This window comes from Watersipora subatra, chromosome 1, assembly GCF_963576615.1.
Source record: "Watersipora subatra chromosome 1, tzWatSuba1.1, whole genome shotgun sequence".
Classification (NCBI taxonomy): Eukaryota; Metazoa; Bryozoa; class Gymnolaemata; order Cheilostomatida; family Watersiporidae; genus Watersipora; species Watersipora subatra.
The window spans coordinates 51,087,437-51,111,219 of record NC_088708.1 but is presented as its reverse complement, the minus strand read 5'-3'; the positions used below and the strand labels follow the sequence as shown (position 1 = coordinate 51,111,219).

The 23,783-nt window shown below is 35.6% G+C and overlaps 1 protein-coding gene across 2 annotated transcripts; it reads left to right on the top strand.

Annotated features, from left to right (window-relative positions):
- The first annotated feature begins 259 nt into the window (after positions 1 to 259).
- Positions 260 to 23,715, top strand: LOC137385929 (mitochondrial proton/calcium exchanger protein-like). 2 transcript variants are annotated; one of them, XM_068072548.1, is made up of 14 exons: positions 260 to 358; positions 5,507 to 5,576; positions 7,681 to 8,257; positions 9,905 to 10,048; positions 11,093 to 11,236; positions 11,758 to 11,961; positions 14,065 to 14,316; positions 15,048 to 15,194; positions 17,122 to 17,200; positions 19,289 to 19,533; positions 20,903 to 21,064; positions 23,077 to 23,162; positions 23,274 to 23,415; positions 23,503 to 23,715. In XM_068072548.1, the coding sequence occupies exons 1-14, from the start codon at positions 349 to 351 to the stop codon at positions 23,647 to 23,649; spliced, it is 2,409 nt and encodes an 802-aa protein (XP_067928649.1). In that variant the 5' UTR covers positions 260 to 348; the 3' UTR covers positions 23,650 to 23,715. The 2 variants fall into 2 exon arrangements, with proteins under 2 accessions (XP_067928649.1, XP_067928650.1); XM_068072549.1 differs by lacking the exons at positions 260 to 358; positions 7,681 to 8,257 and having other exon boundaries at positions 5,561 to 5,576.
- The last annotated feature ends 68 nt before the right edge of the window (positions 23,716 to 23,783 follow it).

Genomic DNA, 23,783 nt, shown 5'->3' with positions numbered 1-23,783 from the left:
CAATAATGTCTGGCACCCAACCACCTGATAGTAGTGTTTTCATTAGGTCAAAACGCGTCAAAGCCCGCTTTATTGTAGCGATTAAAGTAGAAATACTTGTAACTTGGAAAAGGCCGGTTACTTAAACAAAGTACGAAATAGTCTAAAAATAGGTCAAATCATTTTTTTAATGGAAACAGCTGATTGGCTAATTACAACTAACCTATAAAATGTTGCAGTAACTAAAATACACTTAGCCTAGCCTTAGAAATAATTTTCTATTCTGAGTAATGTACATGTACGTGTGCGTTTGTTAGTACTAATCGATGAAGCAAATTTTTATATAATGCCTGTTTGAATGAATTCAATATGAGGAAAGGTATGTCAAATTATTTGTTTGAACTATGAACAAAAGTTTATAAGAAGTTCTGTTTCTTCTACTAATTTGAGCTATAAATATGTGGTAATGGACATAATTCTAGGTCTAGGTCTAGGTAAAACTCGAGCCTTTAGACCCCGCTCGCGGGTAAAAGAAGGCCTTCAAAATGTCTGTCAAAAATTCGATAAAATTTCATGGCTTTCCTCGCAGGTTGCGGGAAGTCCTGGGCATAAAACTATATTGATAAAAACTCGAATTTGACTCAATGGCGGGGGGGGTTCCCCGTTAGTTGTTGACCTTGTATTATGATCATGAATTGTATCTTGTAAATGCTTAAAACTATCAACAAAAGAACTGTGCTTGCTATTTGTTAAAATTTCTAGCATCAATGTCATGCGAGCACTCTTACGCCTTGCCTCCAACAGCTCTAGATCCAAAAACTGCCTTGCTTCCGTAACACTCTGTTTTCCCCTCAAATCTGAAATAAAACGCACAGCCCTTCGCTGCACATTCTCCAACGATGTTATCTGCCTAACTAAATGAGGGTCCCATACCTCACCTGCATATTCCATTATAGGTCTACACAAGGTGAGGTATGCAACCCTCTTCACCTTTCTGGGGGCCTTAAAAAGCACATGCCTCATCATACCCAACCTCTGAGAAGCCTTTGCCGTCACCGAATCAATCTGCAAGTCCCAACTAAAATCACTAGTAATTTCAACTCCAAGATATTTAAAAGCTGATACATTCTCTAACGCTATTCCTCCTAAAAAATAATCCACAGAACTATCAAGACCGTTCTTACCAAACCTGACTATTTGACACTTATCAGTGTTAAACACCATACCCCAATGCTCAGCCCACCTTTCCAACAAAAACAAATCTTCCTGGAATTTCTGGGAACTATCTAAGCTGTTAACCGGGCAATAAAGAAGGGCATCGTCCGCAAAAAGTCTTAATGTCGATGTCTCTATAATGCTACAAATGTCATTAATGTAAACTAGAAAAAGAGAGGGCCCCAGCACGGAACCCTGAGGAACACCAGAAGTTACTGCAAGAGAACCAGACGTTGCTCCCTCCACAACCACTCTCTGCATTCGGTCTGCCAAAAAATGTGCTATCCATCTAACTACTGCTGAGTCAATACCAATAAATAACAGCTTTTCAATTAAGAGACCGTGAGGTACTCGATCGAAAGCTTTCGAAAAATCCAACACTGCAGCGTGTACCGAGTCATTTCCATCCACCATTTTCATAATGTCATCTACTGTTGTGACAAGTTGGGTAGTGCATGAGAGACCCTGTCTAAATCCATGTTGGTTTGGGTTGAGCGTTACATTAAGATGCTGATTAATATTGCTTAGTACTATATGTTCTAAAAGTTTGCATGCAATACATGTAAGTGAAACTGGTCTAAAATTACTGGGGCTGTCTCTCGAGCCTTTTTTAAAAATTGGTACTACGTTTGCCGCCTTCCAGATATCAGGCAGCTGGCCAGTATTAAGAGAATGTTGAAAGATAAGAGCTAAAATCTGACTAGTGACCACCACATCAAGACTGAGGTCCTCTTTCCTCAGCTGGTCAGGGCCTGGGGCCTTTCCGGTCTTCAGACCAATTAACAATTTCCTCACCCCCTCACTAGTAATTGTAATCGGACAGTTCCCTTCAGCCCAAAGCGGCTCTGAGTATGAACTGCTCCCAGAAAAAACACTCTGAAAATACTTGTTAAAAATCTCTGAAGTCTCAAAAGCTGATTTACCCTTAAAAATAACAGAGCCATGGCAGCTCTTCCCACTCTTCCTTCTATAAAATGAATAGAAAGGCTTGCTATCTCCCAAACTCAGTGGTTTGAATAATATTCTATCATAGTGGTCATATTCCATTTTCCTAAAGAGCTTTTTGTTTTGGCGCCTAGCCTGTTTGTACTGTTGTAGGTCTGTGTCCAGGCCACTTTTCTTGAATTTATCATACAATTTTCTTTGCGATCTTACACACTTCCTGGCAGAATCATTAAACCATACGGGCTCGTCTTTGTTTCTGATCTTTTTTGTGCATTTAGGTACATAGTTACTGACTGCTTCTTTCAAGTCCGTTTCAAAGATTTGCCATGTTGTGTTTATGTTTTCTTCATTTTGAATAGCGTTTGACACTTTAGAAAGTGTTTTCTCTAGAGCCAGAGTGATAGCTTCAAAATTTGCCTTAGCGTATATTTTAAAAGAATCATTATGCTTACTATTTGGCCTAAATTCCCTGATTTTTATATTTATGCCTACCATGTAATGGTCACTTAGTCCAGGATTGATCACATTCAAATCTGTAAAAAGGCTGTCATTATTAGTAAGGATTAGGTCGAGTGTATTGCCAAGTTGGTGTGTAGGCTCAGTCACGAGTTGGGTCAGGTGATGGGATAGCAGACTGCTCAAAAAAGATTTGTGAAGTGTTTTGTTGTGAGATCCAGAACGAACTTGACCTATAATCCAGTCTATGTCAGGCAAGTTAAAATCACCTGAAACAAATATAGTAGATTTAGGAAATCTTGACACTACTTGTCCCAGTAGATCGTCAAGTGGATCAATTGTTTGTCTGATAAAAGATGGTGGGATGTAAAGGCACAAAATTATCAAATCTAGGCCACTATCAACGCATTCTATTTTTACACAAACTACTTCTATTGGAAAATATGTACCCTCTAAGTGGATCTGGTGGTGATTAATACATGGTGAAAGGGCAATCATAACTCCTCCGCCATGGCAATCTCGATCACATCTATAAATACACTCGATCACATCATATAAATTCTTCGGTAAGTTTCCGATCGTCATGTACGTTGGCTGCACTGGCTAATATCAGCTACATGTTTGAGTATAAAAATTAGAAAATATGACTAGTATATACAACGTTATGTCCAAAATGTGTCAAAACCAAGATTGGCTTGATATATATCATCGATATATATCGCCGATAGATATGATATTTTTTGGTCCAAAAAATCGATATTTTTAAAAAATATCCATTTTATCATTCCGTTTTCACCTTACAACTATTGCTAACAGTCTAAAATGCTAAATAACTCCTAAAATCATCAAATACTTGCATAGGGGCCTATTAGGCTTACCCAACACAGACAAACAAAGACAGCCAGACCAAGGAGGTGACATTGGCTAGACCAATTAATTAGTGTTTGAGTTGAGAAAAGTTTTTCAAATCTAAATTGTATTCCTTTATCAAAGTACTATCTTCCTAACTTGGTTATATCATGTTAAACTATTATATTTTATTGCCTTATTGGAAGACCAGCCTGCTGAAAACCCTTTGAACTTCCTAATCCATGATTTTGAATTGAATAATCCGACACCCAGAAACAGAATTGTAAGCACATTACACTGAGATGACAGAGTAACCCATCTCATCATTTTCTGTAAAAATCTTTCAATGAATAGCTTCAAAAGATTCAGCTGATTTTGTGTCTATGTTCAAAATGAACCTCGCTGATAATAAATATATAGAAAATAGAGGAAGATCAAATATTACAAAATATAAATAACATAAATAGTGATGAATTTTTAATTGGCATCTAACCACAATATTATCATGATAATCCATATTATATGGCTTTAAGCTCAATATATTGTATCCTATTGCTAACAATGGCCGTCTCTTACTTATACAGATGACTGGTGGTTTTCCTGTCTAAATCATTTATACTAACAGGAACAGTTCATTTTAGCGATCTCCAGATAGTTTTAGCGTTACATCATGCATAAGTAGAGTTTTTACTACACTTACTTTTTTCAAATTTTATTTTGAATGCGTACCAAACTTGGCAAGCCGAAACAGTGCAATTAAGGTACTGCTATCGTGTGTAGATGCAGTTCAGAAGAAGTTCTTTCCAGTGATGACAATATTCATTTGAAGGAATGTTGCAGCTTGCGTTCACATTTGTTCTAGTTCATATTGGTTCAATTAGTTCACAGTTTTATCATTAGCATCACGTAACATAGTTGCATGGCTATTTCATAAGCCCACTTGCTGGTGCTTAGATGATGCAACTTGTTTACCTACTACCAATCAGCTGGAGCAGCATAGAAATGCGCTAATTGGCCAACTTGATGTTCAGTTGAGCTACATGAAGTAGCTAAAATGGCCAAAGTTTCTGGTAATTGAAAGTGGTAAGACATCGATGGTTTAACCACCAGATGGTTTAATAACCTGATGGTTTAATCACCAGATGGTTTAACGTATTCTTATGATTTTCTCGTATCTTTCAACTAAAGAATATGACTGTGTGCTTTTTTGATCTGTAAGATATTTCAACACTTTTCTAGACGACATGATGTTAAAAATTGTTTGTTTCCAAACAAACCTAATATGCAACATTTTCTACAACTATAACTACAACTATACAACATCTATTTTTCTACAACTTTTTCTATAACTATACATTATATAGGTTTAGGTTATTAATCTCCATTAGTTTAAGTAGGAATATTACTTGAGAACTTGCAGTACTGGTGCTATGGTGAGGAGCAACTATGCTGCAGGTTTACGTGAATACTTCACCTTTAATTTGTATTTTCAGCTCTTAGAACTGTTGATCTTCTGGTTAGTTCCATTAGACTGTTATCGCTAGTCTGCTGTCATATTACATAGCCTGTTAGGGACTACCGATAGCCTTCAATACTGCTCTATTTTCAATCCATATAATTGAAATGGTCTCCGTTATTTTATACTCTGAAACCAGACATGAGATTATAGTATGGTAAAATATTGGTTGTTTTGTAAAAATTAGCTAAGCTTTATAAAGATTCAAAATTTCTAGAAGTCACATCTATGTTCATGGTCTCAGAAAGTTCACACGAGTCACACCAGACTTAAATTTTATTGACGATGAATAGAGATGCTATTTAGTCGTTCAGCCATTTGTTTGTCCTTTGTCAACATCTTCTATTTTTACAGACTGGTTACTATTTGTATTTACTTTCAAATTGGCGCGCATGCAAATAACTGAATACCGAGGCTCACATAGATGATAGACTGTTTTGCATGTATATTTGAAGTTGTCTTTCCAATAGTTAAAAAATCATTAGAAAAATATTGCCGCTTCGTTATCATTTACAACTCTTAAACTTGAATTACTGTATATTCCAGGTGTTGGTCTTTTTGGCAAAGCTTTACCCTATCACAATAGATATGGAGTTACTCATTTCCTTCGATTAAGGTAAACCAGATATCAAGTTGCTATGGTTACTAAGACTTCACAAACTTAATGTAACTGATTTATGGTCTCTTTTACCCTCTAGCAACTTACGCATTGGCTATCAAATGCGGGAGATGATTATAGTATTTGAGACTAGGGCATAGCTGCAGACGGCATGCTTGGATAACTTAAAGCTTTTTTTAAGGCATGACTATAAGTTGGCTGATGAGAAATCCATGAATTTGAGTTGAAGTCACCAGCTTTACACGATGCTACAATTTTGTAATCTCTTGCTTGTCACATTTTATGGCATCAGACATTGTCATCAACCTAGAGCTTGCATTATATCTTTATTAGGTGTAGTCACATTGAGACCTTATGTAGCTTTGCTGAGATGGCTTTCTCATCTTTCTGTATTACTATAACTGCTGTAATGCTGTAGTTATGCTGTAAGCACAACTACCTGTAATCAAACGAACTTAGCATTTTTTCATTGCAATTCAAAATTTTCTTTCTAATCTACAAATTTCTTCATGCTCCATATAATCAAAGTGTATTTGGGTCTAGGTTTAGGCATTCACTAGCCACCATTATGAGACTAATAGGGTATTGTAGCTATTACAACTGTAACATTTTTAGCCTAACTCATCTGATTTATGAAATTGTAGTGATGATCAGCTGGCAGGGCATCGATTGAAAACTTGTATCGACCCTATGCGTCACTTTCACTTTATACCCTAGTGAAAAATTACTTCTTCATTCCACAAGTTGAGATTTAGAACGATGGCTCATAGAGATTAGACGATCTCAACAGCAATTCTTCATAACCTATCATTAATTTTTCTTGCATAAATAGGGATTTGACACAACCACTTGCTCAATTTTTATGCTTTAAAGCTGTAGATTTTAATGTAAATACAATAAAGTTCTGACTTTTTTCAGGCATATTTTAAGGTCATGTTGCGCTTGGCTAAATTGTGCTATTTCAAAAATCTGTTGAAACAATATTTATTAAACATACTCAACTATTAATTAAATGAATTTTTAAACACAACCATTTTTTGTGCTGACAAATATGCCTTAAACTTGCGTTGCTTAGAGCTGCTGGAAATAGCCAAAACAAGATTAAGGATCTCCATTCTTTCCATATATATCTAAATATTAAACATGAGGTTAAAGAGTGCATACATAGAGACAATACATGTATAGTGGAACTTCGGTTCTCGACCAATTCGGTTTTCAATCAAAAAATCTCGAACATAAATTCGATTCTCGACCAAACCGGAGCATGCGCATTGAAATTGGAAAGTTTGGAACAGTTAAGGAAAGAGCATGGAAACACTCGTTACCATGGCTTCAGAAACAAAGAAAGACGCTGAGGAAAAACGAAAAATTGTTCGCAAAAATATTGAATTTAAAAAGAAATTGATAGCTAAATATGAATCTGGTGTGCATGTATCTGTGTTGGTTAAGGAGTTTGGCATGGTGAAATCGACCATAAGTACCATAGTGAAAAACAAAGATGTGAAGTAGACGTGCCATTGCTGTTTCTATTTTTTACATGATTTTTGAGGTAACTGATCTATTGCATTTTTTGCTTTTTCATTAGGCCTATCTCTTTATCATTATTTATTTCTGCAATTTGTGGTATTGTATCTTATCCTTTGTTTTGAGAGCAAAACATGGAAATGTTTACGTTTTGTTTTCTTTTTTCATCATCATAGATCAATTAAAATCAAACATGATCTATATTTACCCATTTTTATTTATAGTATGCAGTATACAGTACATTTTATGGTGCAAAATGATAAAAAATACTTTACAAAAGTTGTTTTCTTGACTTGGAACGGATCAAAATTTACATACATTAATTCTAATGGGAAAATTGTTTCGGATCTCGGACAACTCGGTTTTCAAACACTCTTCTGGAACGGATTATGTTCGAGAATCGAGGTTCCGCTGTATAACAAAGGTAGCTCGATATGTTTAATAGCTAATGAATAGTACACGGCGTGGGCCAAGTCTGGTTGAGTTGATGTGAAACGTGAGAGATTTGTGTTCCCTTGTGTCTGATCTCACAGCTATGTTCTAGGAGTATTTAATGTCATTCATGCATCTGTTGCAGATACTGCAGTAAACAAAGTCTTTGGATGCCATGCAGGTCTCTGTCTTATGCTGTCAATGGTGGACAGCTATGCATTTCCAATTTTGCTCATGTCAGTAATCCAGTGCATACTCACACTTCGATCCGAAACTCTCCTCTATTCTCAATTGTTAGTCGCTCACATGTCAGCCATTTTGGACATTTTCATACTTCTTGTCGTCGACTAGATGACGCCAAAAGTCTTGCTGATAAAACTGTTCAAATATTATCCGAAACTAAAAAAATTGACGAGAAGAGGCGGAAGCAGGCAGAAGATGTCGCGCAGGTGAGTGAGGCTACATCAGGAAGCACGCGCCTTGATCAATCCAAGATGCGGGACATTAGCGCAGGCGCCGGTGAAGTCTCTAGCACTCCTGAAACACCACTGTCGGTTGAAGTCAAGAAACCACTGCACATTCGCATCTGGAGGAGAACTGTTAAAGAAGCTAAGCATTACTATCATGGATTCCGATTATTATTTATTGATGTAAAGATCTGCACGAGATATGTCTGGGGAGTACTGAATGGCAGGTCCCTAACGAGACGAGAGCGAAAGCAGGTTAGAAATTCCTATTGAATTAGTTTTACCCGAGAAGATAACTCCCGTTTGTCTTATGAAGATTGAGTCTATTTTTTATTAATTTTTATATTTATCTATTGTTCGTCAAATATTTTCATGCAAAGTCGATTTGTTCCAAGTGTTGACTCATAAGCTGAATTTTGGAGCAATTTGTCCTATAAGAATGCACTGTATTTCATTTTGTCTGTTCTGTAGCCCATAAACGGTGAACCTAGCAATAAATACTTCAGATGATCACATTAAGCATTTCAACAAATGCAGTATACAGAATTATATTATAAACTAAATTTAAAATACTATATTAATAAATTAATAAGGTTTTTTATTGTCACTTCATCATTGAGACATAGATAGAACTACAATCTATAGGCATTGAAGTAAAGGTGGTGAAGTAAAAGAGGAGATTTAGTAGCATGACTTACTCTACTTTAGACTAGGGGAATTTTTAACAAAATTACCTTGCATATTTCTGTTTTTATATTTTATCATCTTTTTGCAATTTTCATCCGCCTTTTTACTTTTCACGTATTTACTTCAGACTTGATCAATAAGGGATTCAGCAACCATGTAAATCAGACTTACTTTCGAGAAAGGTTATAAGTGGAGTATATACAAATCCTATGTATGTAGAAGTATGAAATTTATATTTATTTATTATCAGATTTGTCTGGCTGGTAATGGGTTGGCCGAATGACCTGTGTCAGAATTAGAAGGCATGAGCATTTTGCTGTGTCTGTTTGTACATTCAAAGCTAAATCCATGACTGGATATAGAGACTATTGTAAGCTGAGTTGCTAAGATGTGTGCCAACCTTGTGAATTAAGAATAATTATTTACTGACCTAAAGTGTAGATGCCAGAAGATATAACAGATTTGTTTACAAAATGGTGACTCCGGGGGCACTCATGTCAAATCAACTGTTGCAGTGCATTTAATGAGTATCGAGCAGATCACATGACTAGTCATAATTGATGACATCACTACTCAACTCCGGAAGAGTTCAAGATATTTTTTATGGTCTCCAAACACAAGAGCCTCATTTTCTAAGTATTGAGTGATTTCTTGTGAGTGTATTCCTAGCAGATGTAAATATTTTCGGCCTTATAATGACAGATAGGGAGAGTTCACTAAAGACCATTCTTACCATTTGCAACATAACGATCTGTCACAAGATTGGTATTGTTACAAAAATTTCTTTCCGTAAAGTAACTTTGCAGAGTTAAGTTGAGGCTCTCAAGAAATGAGAAGTGTTGAAGTATATTCTTCATAATACAGTATTTACCTGTCCTGCCTCTGTGTATTCACTTGTACTTTCATAAGATTGCTTCTAATCCATCGTTTTTTTGATGTCATCTCACCCTGTTTGCACATGCGCTGGCCCAAGAAAAAGCCGCCATCTTTTAGAAAATGATTGTCATTCTCTTGCTTAATAGTATTTTTCGGTGTTTTTTTGATACTAAAGTAGTGAATTTGCAAACAAAAGCATTGTTTGCAATAATTAATTGCAGAAACTTCGTGCTTTTAACGATAAAAGTTGTCCTTAAAGATGGCAGACAACGATAGAATGACGTCACAGAAAAACGATGGATACCCATCCCCGTTACTTTCTTACTATTTGCTTTGCAGTTGGTGAGGACAACAGCTGACCTGTTTCGACTGCTCCCTTTCTCCGTGTTCCTAATTGTGCCTTTCATGGAGTTTCTTCTTCCAGTGGCTCTCAAATTATTCCCAGGCTTGCTGCCAAGCACCTTCAAGGAAGAGGATAAAGAGGTAGGCAATCTATCAACCTAAAGCGGGAGTTGTCTTATCATTGATCTACTTCTAATTTAGTACATTGAATTGTGCTGTGTGTATGCCATCAACATTTGAATTTATCTAAGGAATAGTGTTTGTAGTTAAATAAACAGGCCAAAATATCACTTCTAAACCAATTTTACGTAGTTGTCTTCTCTTTGCTTTTAACAAAAATCCACTGACTGTCATTTTAGGTCAAACTGGTGAAATGCTGGATAGGTGTTAGATTAAGCAACTTTCCTTTTCATTCCATTAAACTAGAGATTAGCTGAAGGATGCATTAAGACTATTCCTGTTATAATAGATATCACATACAGGTAATAGAAATGCTATAAATTTATTAGTTTTATCTGATTTTCCTCTGCCCATCAATCATTAACTGCATCTGTAAGGTGTCGATGTATACCGTTTAATGTACATGTATGTCATGTAGCTCAGTACAGTTGCCTCCAGTCTTCTTGAACACCCAACCATGCTTAACCAATGCTATCCTTGCACTCTGGATATATTAAACATGGATGGAATGTATGCCAGAGCACTTTTTTGCTGCAGATAAAATGACTAAAGCTCAACTATAGACAAAAGGCTATAGAGAGATAATGTAGTTGGTGTGGAGTTAATATTCATAATGTACAATCTTACTCGTGAGATTTCAGTAGTAGACTATTTTATATTTTAAACGGTTTAGGATTATAACAATTACGTTATATGAGCTTATTATGATTATTGTTTCAGTGCTATTGTGATATTTTCCATGTGTTCTAATGCGGATTATTTCTTGTCAGCTGATATAGGTTTATATAATTATGGTGATTATTTTTGCATCCTTTGCGTATATGGACAGTTTCACTCCAAAAGTACGAAATAGCGTGAAAGAGCTTGGCGCATTAGATCATTGTAGTAATTGGCAAAAATGGTAGGCAGACGTGGAGCAAACATGAGCATGCAAGTTCCTTTCACTGAAACTTGAATAAAGTTTAAGTTTGATAACTCTTACATATTTTTAGCGGTTTTCTTTAGAAAAAGAAACTGAAGAAGCGCTTGAAGGCAAAGTTGGAAATAGCCAAGTTTCTACAAGACACAGTCGAGGAGTCGGCTCTCGTCAAATCTGGATCTGGTAAACACAACGAACTTGCAAAAGAATTTAAGGACTTTTTAACGGAGGTACGTTATTACCTTGATGTTGGGACACAGACTAATCGTGATATATTTGTGGCACACAGGCTAGCAATTATATTTTGAGTACACAGGATACATTTTGATGTTTGTCAGTGATAATTATTCTCACATGTAATATTCCATCTGTTTAGTATGTTATTTGCCTAACACTCTTTTTAGTGATGGTACACAGGCTAGCTATTGATGTCTTATTGCCACACATGCTAATTCTAAATTGTCACTTTTTCAGAATGCATAGATTGTCTATTTATTTAACTTTTAATTATCTATTTAACTTTTGGTTTTTTAATGGCAGATAGGGAGAGTTCATTAAAGGCCATCCTTACTGTTTTCTATGTACCGTACGAAACAATAAAGCAAAACCACGCTGCCGAGGTTACTCAGGCGTAGGATAAGGGGGAAACAACTCCCTGAATTATTTTGGGTCCCAGGTTTCAAGGTATTACCAATTTATGCGCTGCCAGTGTCAGCATTACAAAAGCTTCGGTAACATGCTGCCTTTCTAGATTCGTGAAGGCGGGACTACTGTTAAGACCGAAGACATTCTAAAGTACACACAGCTATTCAAGGATGAGATTACATTAGATAACATGACAAGGGAACATCTGGTGGCACTATGTAAGCTCCTGGAGATCAATAGCATTGGCACTACTAAAATGATAGCTTTCCAAATTGGAGTAAGACTTCGTCATCTCAAAGCGGATGATAAGGTGAGTCAGCCAGTGACACATTTGAACAGATGGCTGATCACATTTGCCTGTCTATTGATGACACATGAGAACAGGTAGATTATCATATTTGCCTGGCTATTGATGACACATGAGAACAGGTAGCTGATCACATTTGCTTAGCTATTGATGACACGTCAAGGGAGGTTTGACATCAGAATTTTATAAACTTTATACTATAATCACTTTTTATGTTTTGGTTATTGTCAATAATAATATTAGATGCGACTTCTCGATTTTCCCTTCACACCATAATGCGCTTGTATGCTGCTGACAATGTATTTTACTGATACCTATGCAGCATGTTGTTTAAAGGTTGACTTGCAACAAAATTCACATTACCGTTATTTGGTATCAAAAGATTCACCATGTCTTACTCTGTTGTGTTGTAAGTGCCAAATATGTGGAAATGTGATTACAAGCTCTTAAAAGCTCAAAAAAGAAAAGCCGCCGTAGATTGGAATCCCTTTATTTCGATGACGTAGTCATGAAATTTGGTTATTGTCTTGTCACGTATGTTCTCACGTGAATTGAAAGGCCAATAAAAATCTCAATATAAAACTTATCGTAGCACTAGTTTATGACAAACACTTCGGGTTTTACCGAAGATCCTGCATCAAATATTGATGCTCGCTACTTTACAGTTTTGTTTCGGCCTGGTCTAATCGGCAAGTCGTAATCTGATCATGTAACCCAATACTTTGCAAATAATTTTTGCAGCACTTTTCGATTATCACACGTGACCAACAGGCTCGTCATGATTATCAGACAATGATATGTACTCCTTCGAGGTAAGGTTAAAAAATTAACTGAATTTTTACGGTAAGTTATAAGGTAACACTGCTAAGTGACAGCATTACAATGACGATAAAACAGATGCGTAAGAACAATAGACATGGTTTTATTGAATGCGTGAAGTATATTTGTGAAAATTTTTCGACAAATAAGGTTGCATGAAAGTGTAAACAGAAACCATCTTTCACAACTACGTCACATTTGAGCCGTTTTGGAAAGAGAATCCAAACTACGGCAGTCTCGTGTGACTGCGATTAACTGTTCGTTTTTTAGCTTTTGAGAGCTTGTAATCACTTTTCCACATATTTGGCACCTACAACACAACAGAGTAAGACATGGTGAATCTTTTGATACCAAATAACTGTAATGTGAATTTTGTTGCAAGTCAACCTTTAAGGGTATATATAGAAACCTAACAATGACTGTTTTTATACATATAGTGCTGCTAAAAATTGGATCATCTGCAACTGCTATTTTTTAATTTTTTTAATTACATTTTATAAAGAGAAACAAAATATCAAGTAAAACTAACTCATGCTGATTTGTAGACTATCGCAATAGCGATATAATCTTGCTCAATTTCATATGTCCTGCGTAATGCTCCTGCATGAGCATGCTGAATGATTGTACATTATTTTTGATTAAAATGAAATCGTTCGTTTCATAATCATATTCCAAAAAAGAATAGACTTTGCAGCTGTCCCATTTTCTATGATATGTGTGATGGATGACAGTTGTGCTCAGGTGCTTATTTGCAGATATGAGCAGATAGTATGTTAGTAGAATCAAGACATGACTGTAATAAACAATTTACTCATATTTGGAAAAACATCATTCATTGTGAACCAAACATGTGTTTACTTATAATACGCGAGCTCATATCTTACAACCTATAAGGGCAACTGAAAAAGAAAAGGCAATGAGTAATTAACAAGCATGATTCACAGAAAACAAAACCGATAAAATGAATATTTAAATAGAATACCAAATTAGGTAAATTGCAACTACACTCTTATTTTCATCTATCATTGTCAATGGTAAGTTGTTATAAATTTACTTAAAGCAACTCCAATTTTCGATAGAACTTTTCACCAAAATATATTTCCAATATTGGACATTAGCTATACATGTATTGGAGTAGCTGTTTACTTGATGTTCCTAAGAGAAATGATAACTACCAACTCGCTTTGAAAACGATTAATTGTATTATTTTGAATTGTTTTATGATTCTTTTGCTGAAATATGGTATGATGAAACAATGATCACATAGTTTGTGGGTTTCTCTTGTAGAAAATCTACAAAGAAGGCCTAGGGACGCTGACGGAGAGCGAGTTACAGCAGGCGTGCAGGGCGCGCGGAATGAGGGCTATAGGAGTCCCGGAATGGCGTTTGCGTTATCAGCTGAAGCAGTGGCTTGACATGCATTTGAATGACAAGATACCAATATCTCTCCTGCTCATGTCTCGGGCCCTCTACCTGCCAGACACACTGAGTACTGAGGAGAAGTTGAAGGAGGTCATCAGCAGCTTGCCTGAGAATACGGTGAGGCTAAGGAAAAGCATCGTGAAGGGGTTTTATTTAGTGCTTGGCGCGAGTACTTCTTGGGCCAACGAGTTTTTCGGGTATCGAGTTTGTTGATACGAGTTTCATGTCTAAACTTTCCAAACATCGGGCATATCTTAAAATTTACAATGCAATTATAATTCTATTAAATTTCTTTTTTTTCTGTTTTTTATCGACCTATGTTCGAGCTCACAGAGTTAACAGGTGGGTTGTTAAACAGTGCTCAGGATTCGTGTACCAAAACCCGAACTCGCAAGTCAAAACCTGGACCCGCAAAATCGAAATACTCAAAATTTCTATTACCCAGACTCTAGAGAGGATAAACCCGCGAGTTCAACGAGTGTTATTACCTGTGCCCAGCACTAGTTTTATTGGCCGATAGCGTACCCCTACGAGCCCAAAGACTGAATTTAGAAGCTTGTTGTGACATTCTATAGCCAATAGTTTGCATCAAGTTTATTAGAGACAGTATGTCATTTGCTTTATTTTCTTAAACATTTGAATATTTTACTTTAGAAATATTGAGACTGGGAATAGTTTCATCAAAATGTTGATAAACTTACATGAAAACTTTGGTTGGACGTATCATAATATGCGTTTTGCAGTATTTTGTATTATCAAATTTTTCAACAGTGCCATATTTTTTCTATACATTTCATCAGGTTGTCTATAGTTTGTTCATCTCATTAAACTTGGTTTGTGTTTATCAGACAGCGGAAGCGGAAATTCATGCTGCCGAAGTTACCGGGGAGAAGATAGACCCAGCAGCCAAGATAAAACTCATCACTGCTGAAGAGGAAGCCATCGCTAGAGAAAAGAAGGAAGAAGCAGCTGCGCAGCAGGACAAACTTGAAGAGGTACAACATACAAATCACAGCCCTAGTCTATGGTTATTTCACTTGCATTGTCCCACGACCAAACGCGAGCGAAGCGATTGTTCGGGAGCTTTATGATAAATGCATATGTGCACACAACTCACGAAAATTATTCATCAACACCGCCACAAACCCTTGTATCGAAATCTCATCAATAAATTTAACCATTTTGCAACAGAGTCTTTAAGTATAATAACGATGCAAAACACTTATAAACCTATTTAAATATGTTACCAAGTCTTGGAAATTTGTAGACAATATCCTAAACCTTACTCATCTGATCGGATTATACATAAATAGACAGTTTAATTTGGCCTAAAATCACAAAAACAACTCTACAAGCCTTTTTTAATCAAAATAAAAACCAGCCCACAAAATGCCGATAAGACTGTGCAACAGAGAGTAGAACCATTAAGTCGTGCGCACTTCACGAGAAAAACATGCACATTTCACCAGTTTATGGCATTGTCCAACTTCCGAAGGTTTCTGTTATTAACGTAAAAGTGCTGAAAAGTAATCGTTTCTTTTTTGCCGATTCTACCGGACTCTGACATTTGGACACATAATGAGTACTTTGGTATTCCAACTGATGTCCAAAGCAGTGAAAGTAAAGGAAATGACGATGATATTTTTTTAACGATTCTTATAAGATTATTACAATATTTAATTGTAAGAATAATTATTTGATTTTATAAGATTATTATGAGATTTGGTTATAAGAATAATCATTCGAATTTACAAGATCGAAGTATATAGTGACCGATGGTGTGCAATATGTTACTGTTATTATTTTTTTCAAGATTTTATTGATGATACTGCGGCTGTGCCCAATATCGTGGAACTGCCAAGCCATTTTCAATATCTGCAAAATTAAGTAATAGGCCTACATTTTTTATAGATATACATCTATTTCTATGACAACCAGCTAAAATCTGTTTAGAATTTTAAATTCAGCATAATTTTTTAAATATAAATACAGAAATCTAGATAAATAGAACAACTTCTTGATATTGGTTGCTATGACCAATGATATACAGCCCCCAGCCTGTGTATATTACACAGCGGCTTGCCATTTTACTTCTAATATTGCATTTCTCCTATTGCAGGGGAGAGATATAAACATATAATCTTTTCCTTTCATTAATGCTGTTTGTTGTACATAATAACACCCAGTACATTACAGCTACAATTACAGTTATCCTATGGCACTGCAGTGCCATTTGACTGCTAATATTGCATTTCTCAACCGGCAGTACCCTTTCTTTTTCCATTATCACTTTGGTCATGGGCTGTATGACAGGGGAATTTCTAGCAGTAAAATGTACAACATACAAGTTACTACAGTTTCGATCTGTGGTTATTCCAGCTGCATCGCTGTGAAATGTGTAAATTATTTTTCTTTAAGGAGCAATTGTCATCATTCAAGCTTAGACAGCATGATTATTGACCTCAGTATTTGGACATGAGGCAATAACTGATCGCAATCAAGAAATTGCATTGCCCATAAGGAGACAACACAGTCAACTTGGATTTGTCCCCCTTTTAATTTGTGAGATTATTCTAATTCTTTAAAAGGCTATGTAAAAATTTAAAGAGATGTGAATTATGAATAACAGAAGTTGGGGCAGCTTTTCAAGAGATGAAAATCTACTTACAGTTAATCAACTAACAAGCTAGCATGATATAAGCTCTTAAGCATATTCCAAGATTTCGAGTTAAAAATCTTAGAATACGAAGCAACTGTAGCATGTGTACATACATAACTGGTACATATATTCTGGTTCTGAGAATATTTAACCTTTATGTTATACACACTCACACGCACCACCATCCTTCTCCTTTGTTGACTTCATCTACATGTACTTGTGGATCATGATTATCTCCTGAAATGGATTATGGGTAATTGCAGACTAAGAAACAGTCTGAAGTATTGTCTGCAGAAGAGGACTTGGCTAAGCACACGCTGCTCGACAAAGCTGAGATGATTGGTAGGCTGGCGTTTATTAGTATATAATATACTAGTTAGTATAATAATTATATATATATATTGTATATTTATATTGTACAAACAAATAACTTATTAGTAAAACCTGTTGTACTTACTCTATATTTATTCATTTTAGTATATATATACGTGAATAAATATTCATGTATATACAATATATACTGCATGCATATATTTGTATATACAGACGCTACCCTACACGTGTACCCTACCCATGTTATGAACAACGGTAGATACGAAGAGTGTTGTGCGTACAGACGCTATCTTATAACCCTTTATGACTATATTAATAAATGTTGCATAAAAGCTCATTGCACTCTTTGGCATGTTTGCTACATATATATGCATATATGTATGTATATATATATATACAGGCGCGTAATATACTCGAGAGTAATTACGCGATACAAATTTGTCATTGCTAGATACAACTCGCTATAGATGGACAGATCGAATCCCAAACAACAAACTTGGAGATTTATATATACAGTCAAACATGGATAACTCGAACTTCAAGGGACCGAGCAAAAGTGTTCGAATTATCAGAGCATTCAAGTTATCAGAGCACTGTCACAAGTCCATATATTTACTTATTTATTAGTAGATACATGTACATATACAAACTATAATATAAATCAAAAGCACAAATGGCTTGTTTCAAATTAAATGCTTCTAATGTAAAGTTTAAAACGTTTTCATGAAAAAGTATAGAGATTTTTCTATCACTTGAGATTGGTTTGTTGCTTGAGGTGATGTTATTGCCAGGACGTTTTTCAGATTGACATTGGCAAAACTTGATCGTTGTTGAAATGCTCAAAAGAAAAGACATTTTTTTCTTTTGGGGTTTTACCCATGATCAATTTTGCCGTTTTTTCTTGAAGTTTATGCAGATTACTTTACTTTACCGGGGATTCGTTAAGAGCAACACTCCGAGGCAGTTCAATTAGAAGTTTTACGAGGTTTTACGGTACATTCTATATCACTCACGCTTTTTTAATAGATACTTATTGAATGTACACACGTATTCTGTGTTTAGGTCAAACGATGAATAGTTTTTTGTAGCTCAGACAACGTATACGTTTAATTACAACATTTTTAAGACGTTTTAAACATTCAACATTCCGACGTTGATTCAACACGGAATCAACGTCGGAAAACTATTCATCACGGGCTAGCCGAGTCACGCACTCAAGGATTTTCGCCACGCACATACAAAACAACATGCGATTTTTGTTTTGTATGTGCGTGGCGAAAATTCTTGCGCGCGTGACCCGGTTAGCCCGTGCTATTCATCGTATCGCAGTATAAATCCAATTTCACCAAACTTTTAGAAAAGTCGTTGACAAAAATATTTTGCCGATGGTGGTAATAACGACGCTTATGAATTACGAAAAGATGAAGTTTACCTCTATGGCTTTGAATAAAGTGATTTTCTAAAGCGAAAACAACCGTTTCGGTAGCTGTTGGGCAAAAAAACAGTTCGAATTAACAGTGTTGAATTCGAGTTATCTATAGCAATTTATCATTACGTGGGAACGGACCAAAGGAAATGTTCGAATTAACCATTTTTTCGAGCTATCCGTGGACGAGTTATCCATGTTTGACTGTATATAGAAATAAGATATATATATATATATATATCTTAGTGAACCTTTAGTGACGTGTATATATATATATATACACTATGTATATATACGTATATGTATATATACATATATACAATGTATGTATATATACATATATGTTTATATGTATATATACATATATATGTTTATATACATATATATATATATATATATATATATACATATAATATATGTATATATATTTCAGTATTACTACAATGCTAAATAAAGAAAACTCTAAACCCAAAATGTATAGCGAATTCTAGCTAAGTATTGTTCCCCTTACCCTTATTATAACAAGTGTATATCTATATCACTTTCAACCAAACTTGCAGTTTTCTTGTTCAAGCAAGTACATCTAGCCGTATAATTTTATGAGGTGCAGGTACTGCTTGCCAGGAGGCCTATTTCCTTTCTTTTATTTCATTTGTGAGTTTTTATTACAGAGGGGGTAAGCCAGGCAGATGTTACCCTCTCAAGCTCTACAGCTGCCACAATTAAAAAATCTACTGAAGATTCTCCTGCTGAGATCTCTGCACCATCTGAAGCTGATTCAGCTGACCAAGAACTTTCATCCGAGGATATCGAACAGCTCGAAGATGTAATAGAAAAAATTGCGGAGGAAAAGCAAATGGGCATAGAAAAGTCGGAACTTGACACGCTAAAGGAGCATTATGATGAGTATCAAGAGGTTAGAGTTGCTACTTATAAACTTCTGATATAAACTTGTACGACTTAATAATATATTACCTTTCAAGTTTACTCACCATGAGACTGCTAGCTCTTAAGATATATTATCGCTAAACCATTTCCACTCAGCGTGGAATGTATCATAGCTGCAACATGACTCGAGACAACCAGTCTACGGCTGACTTTAATTGAAAAATAATAAAGGGAAACAGCCAGTCACAAAAATAAACTATTCATGAGCCAAGGTATGTTTAATGTGCAATTTCTTTCTCTAGCCAATAGAATCCGTTACGAAACAGTCGATTGTAGCAATGAAAGTATATTATACAGATCAAATCGTTTCTTATAAAAGTTGATGATTAACTGGGGGCACAAATTTTTATCGCTTTAACAGCAGCAGATAACATTAAGGATTTAGGTATTCAATAATATTTTTATGTCATTTCGACCAAATACGGTATCAGTTTTAACGACATTTTCAAATTGTGAAAATTCACTATATTTGCAAAATAGTGATACGAAAAAGCTGCGATGCTATACAATTACATTAAAATCACTGGTTTTTCAACTAGATCAACTAAAAATTGTCAATTTTAAACAGATGATTTTTGAGAAAGGTTAATTTTTACGACCAAATTTTTCAATTTATCCATCCACTCCACAAGATGTACGCACCAGCCGATTGGTGTTGATTAAGTTGGTTATAACCACTGTTCAAAAGTTAATCCAGGGTGCACAAATATGGCACAGATTTTTTTGGTATTTGTAAAATCTGCTTTAACCTTGCGTAAAAACCATTATGCTAGTTACCTATAACAGCCATGTTAGGTACTTATAACAGCCTAGTGTGGCGACTATATAGGCAAAAGATGCGTTCACAGATTGGCCAATCAGCGGCATTGACCTCATAATTCTTAAGAATTGGTGTACACAAGAGCTCGCAATAACTGAGTCGGGTAAAGCGTGTCGACAGCGGATAAGTACAAGTCTGTTGATGCATCATAAAAAGCCATGGCCCAAGGTCGTTGTAGCTTGATGTCTGTAGGCTACGATAACCGACTGCTTGTGTATTAACAAACATTTCGATGTGTAATAAAAATGTTTGATGGGATTTGTTTACGAGTCAGTGATGGAGTAGTTATCGTATTAGTCATGTATTGCCGTGAGCGGCATGCAGAAGATAACTTCACATTTATGGATAAAGGGATGGCTGAATAAAAGTGTAGAGCATACTTCATTCTACGATAGATATGTGTTGATGTTATGTCACGCGTTACCCTTGAGAGTAGGAATCTAAAAGCATCCATAATTGCTCATGAAATAATCTGAGATACACGAGTTTTATGTAGACTGTCGCATAAACATTACAGGACTTGACACAACTGAAGACCCTAGTGGAAACAGATGCTCAGATTATTGAATCAAAAAGTGCCAAGCGCCTGTCTTCAGCTGTCAACAGAATGATCAGCAACCTGAGTGGGCTATCGGATGACCTCTATGAGAAGAAGCAGCACCTTCTTGAAGAGATAGAGGTATGTGTAATCCTCGATGTCTATGGAGATTTTATGACACGATTAAGGGAACTTACATACTGGTGACCTGCAAATCAATTCCTCAATGTTGAATTCAGTTGTTCAATTGGAGTGAATCCAGACAACGGAACAATGAGCTTCAGGTGTTAAAAAAAACATAGTAGATTGAGTTGAAATGAGTTGTATAACTTCAGCTGATGACCGTGTTGAGATTGAGTCTGAAGGTCTCTGGAAGGCCGACTCTGAGAATTTTAGCGGTGGATATTCTACAAACAACCTAGTATCTATAGTAGTTACTTATATTCATTGGAATCTTTAGACCATAAATAATAGCTAAAACTTGTTTACTCGAGGGTCATGAGCCAATTAATAGTTGCCATAAAAAACTCTGACGGCGCCTTTTTTATTTTATCAAACTTTATTTATAGTACTATTCAAGGCTCTTAATACTACTCAGAATTTCGGTCTGTTGTGCCTGTCTTGTTCTCTAAGAACATGGAATGTTATGAGTGTCGCATTACCAATGTTGACAATGCCTTTTACCTGACATACCTTTTCAAAATTTATTTTATATAGGCCAAATATATGCTTATATAATTATATATATGCTAAATATCAGGCAGTGCTTTAACTTTCAACTAGCTAGCAATGAGAAAACAACCAACTTTATTCTTACGCTAAATACACTTGCTGTATGAACAGCACTAAAACAGTGTAGTTGCCATCTCTTGAATGTATCATTGTGTGCAAGGGAGGCAATTCCTATTTTGTTTTAGCTTGAGAAAATTGTTCTTCTAGAAACCAATGAAATTAAAATGTGGCATACATACCATTATGAATTATTTTGTCCATGTTTAAAATTTCCTAAACTTTCTCTTTTAAAACCTTGTTTGTGTTGAAAAAGACTGTTGTCATGGTCTTGGTTTAGTCTGCAACAGTATGCAACAGGTAAATGTTTATGAGATTCTCTCAATTGATTTGTTTTGTGTTGCGTTTATCCTGTGGGTTGAAGCAGGATTTGAATTTGAAGTATTTTTAAAATGAGTTGAGTTGTCTAGGTTATTAGAGATTAAAGATTCTAAATGAATCCAGTATTTAATAAATCTGCTGCATATGTTGAGAATCTAGAATTAGTGATTGTACACAATGCAATATTCTCTGATTCGCATGCATAAATGGGTTGATACATATGTGGTCGTGAGTTGATTCACATTATGGATCAGCCACTTCATCAGGAAATGACAAATTCACATGAAGCTGGGGGAGCTGATTCATATAAATGGCTGAACCGATTTATGATTTATACGGTCATTTTACATGTGGAGATCTGTTGATTAACATTTGATGAGCTGATATGCTTTATGTCATGAGTGTAGCATTATTAACGTTGAATGTTGACAACGCTTTTACATTTTCAAAATTACCTTTCCATATTCAATACTAACACCTTGATTCATGTATTTTTGTATTTTTTAATATATTTTGTGTTGAAACATCGATGTCTGGTGCTTACTCTCGTGGTTGTTAATTGTTGGGTTAAAAATAAGGTTTTTGCTGTAATCCTTTTATTCCAGACAATTTGGGACTCATGAGAAACAACATCAATTCCTGTTGCAAAATTGTTATTTCATTCATTTGTCATAGATTCATGCGTTACACCAATTACATGTATCTTAACCAGCTGATTCTGATCTGGCTATCACTATCCACAAGTTTACTCCATCAATTCTGAACACCAAATTGGTCGAGACAGTTTTCGGAAGTAAAAAACAGTCGGAGTTTGCGACTGATTTTTACAGAATGAAAACATTCAGCCATATTTGTTGCATTTTTATAATTTCAGCAGACAAATTCTTTGGTTCTTGCAATGCTTTAAGCCTAGTGCCTGTTTCTGCCAGGCTGGCAGAAACATTTTCCACTTTCAACACGATCTGTCAGATGCTAGGTAAGCAGAACAGGTCGTCATAACAAGTCAGCTAGTAAGTTGGGATCGCTTACGGTTGTTGTTTCAGGTGAATCAAGTTAAGATGAAAAGAAGTGCATCTTTACAAAAAGAAGAGGATATGAAAGTTCTAGAAGACTCAATTCAAAAACGCAAGTGAGTGGAAGTTACATCACTTAATCAACTTCAGCAATATTTGATGCATTTTGTTGAACCGTCTTCAAGAAAGACAACCAAGCACCGCACAAATCAATGTGGTTTATGTAGGGATGATGTGATCAGCATAAATGAGCTCGTGCTGGCTATGAGACGGTTGCAAAAGATACCAGATGAGACGAGACTACAGAAGATAGCAGAAATACTTGACGAAGACCATGATGGGCAGATCAAAATTTCACATGTTCTTAGAGTAAGTATGAACAAGAAAACATGGCTGTGTAACTTTGTCTTAAATCACAAGCATCGATTGTAGAATGACTTTTCTAACATTTTGTAGGTGCTCCACGAAATTGGGACTGAAAATATGAATATCAAAAGCTCTGAAATGAAGGACATTCTCCATTTACTCAAAAAGGAGGAAATAGTAGAAGGCATTGAATTGGAAAGTAAATCTTCGGAAGGAAATAAACCGTCTGATCAGTAATTATGAAATGAGTATAAACAGGGTAATTGAAGATGAAGAACCAACTCGACCTAAAGATTTATTTGAATTTGGTTTGTGGCCACCTTTGCAACAAAATTTTTTAGGCATTGTGCATAGTATTGGTGTTATGTAGT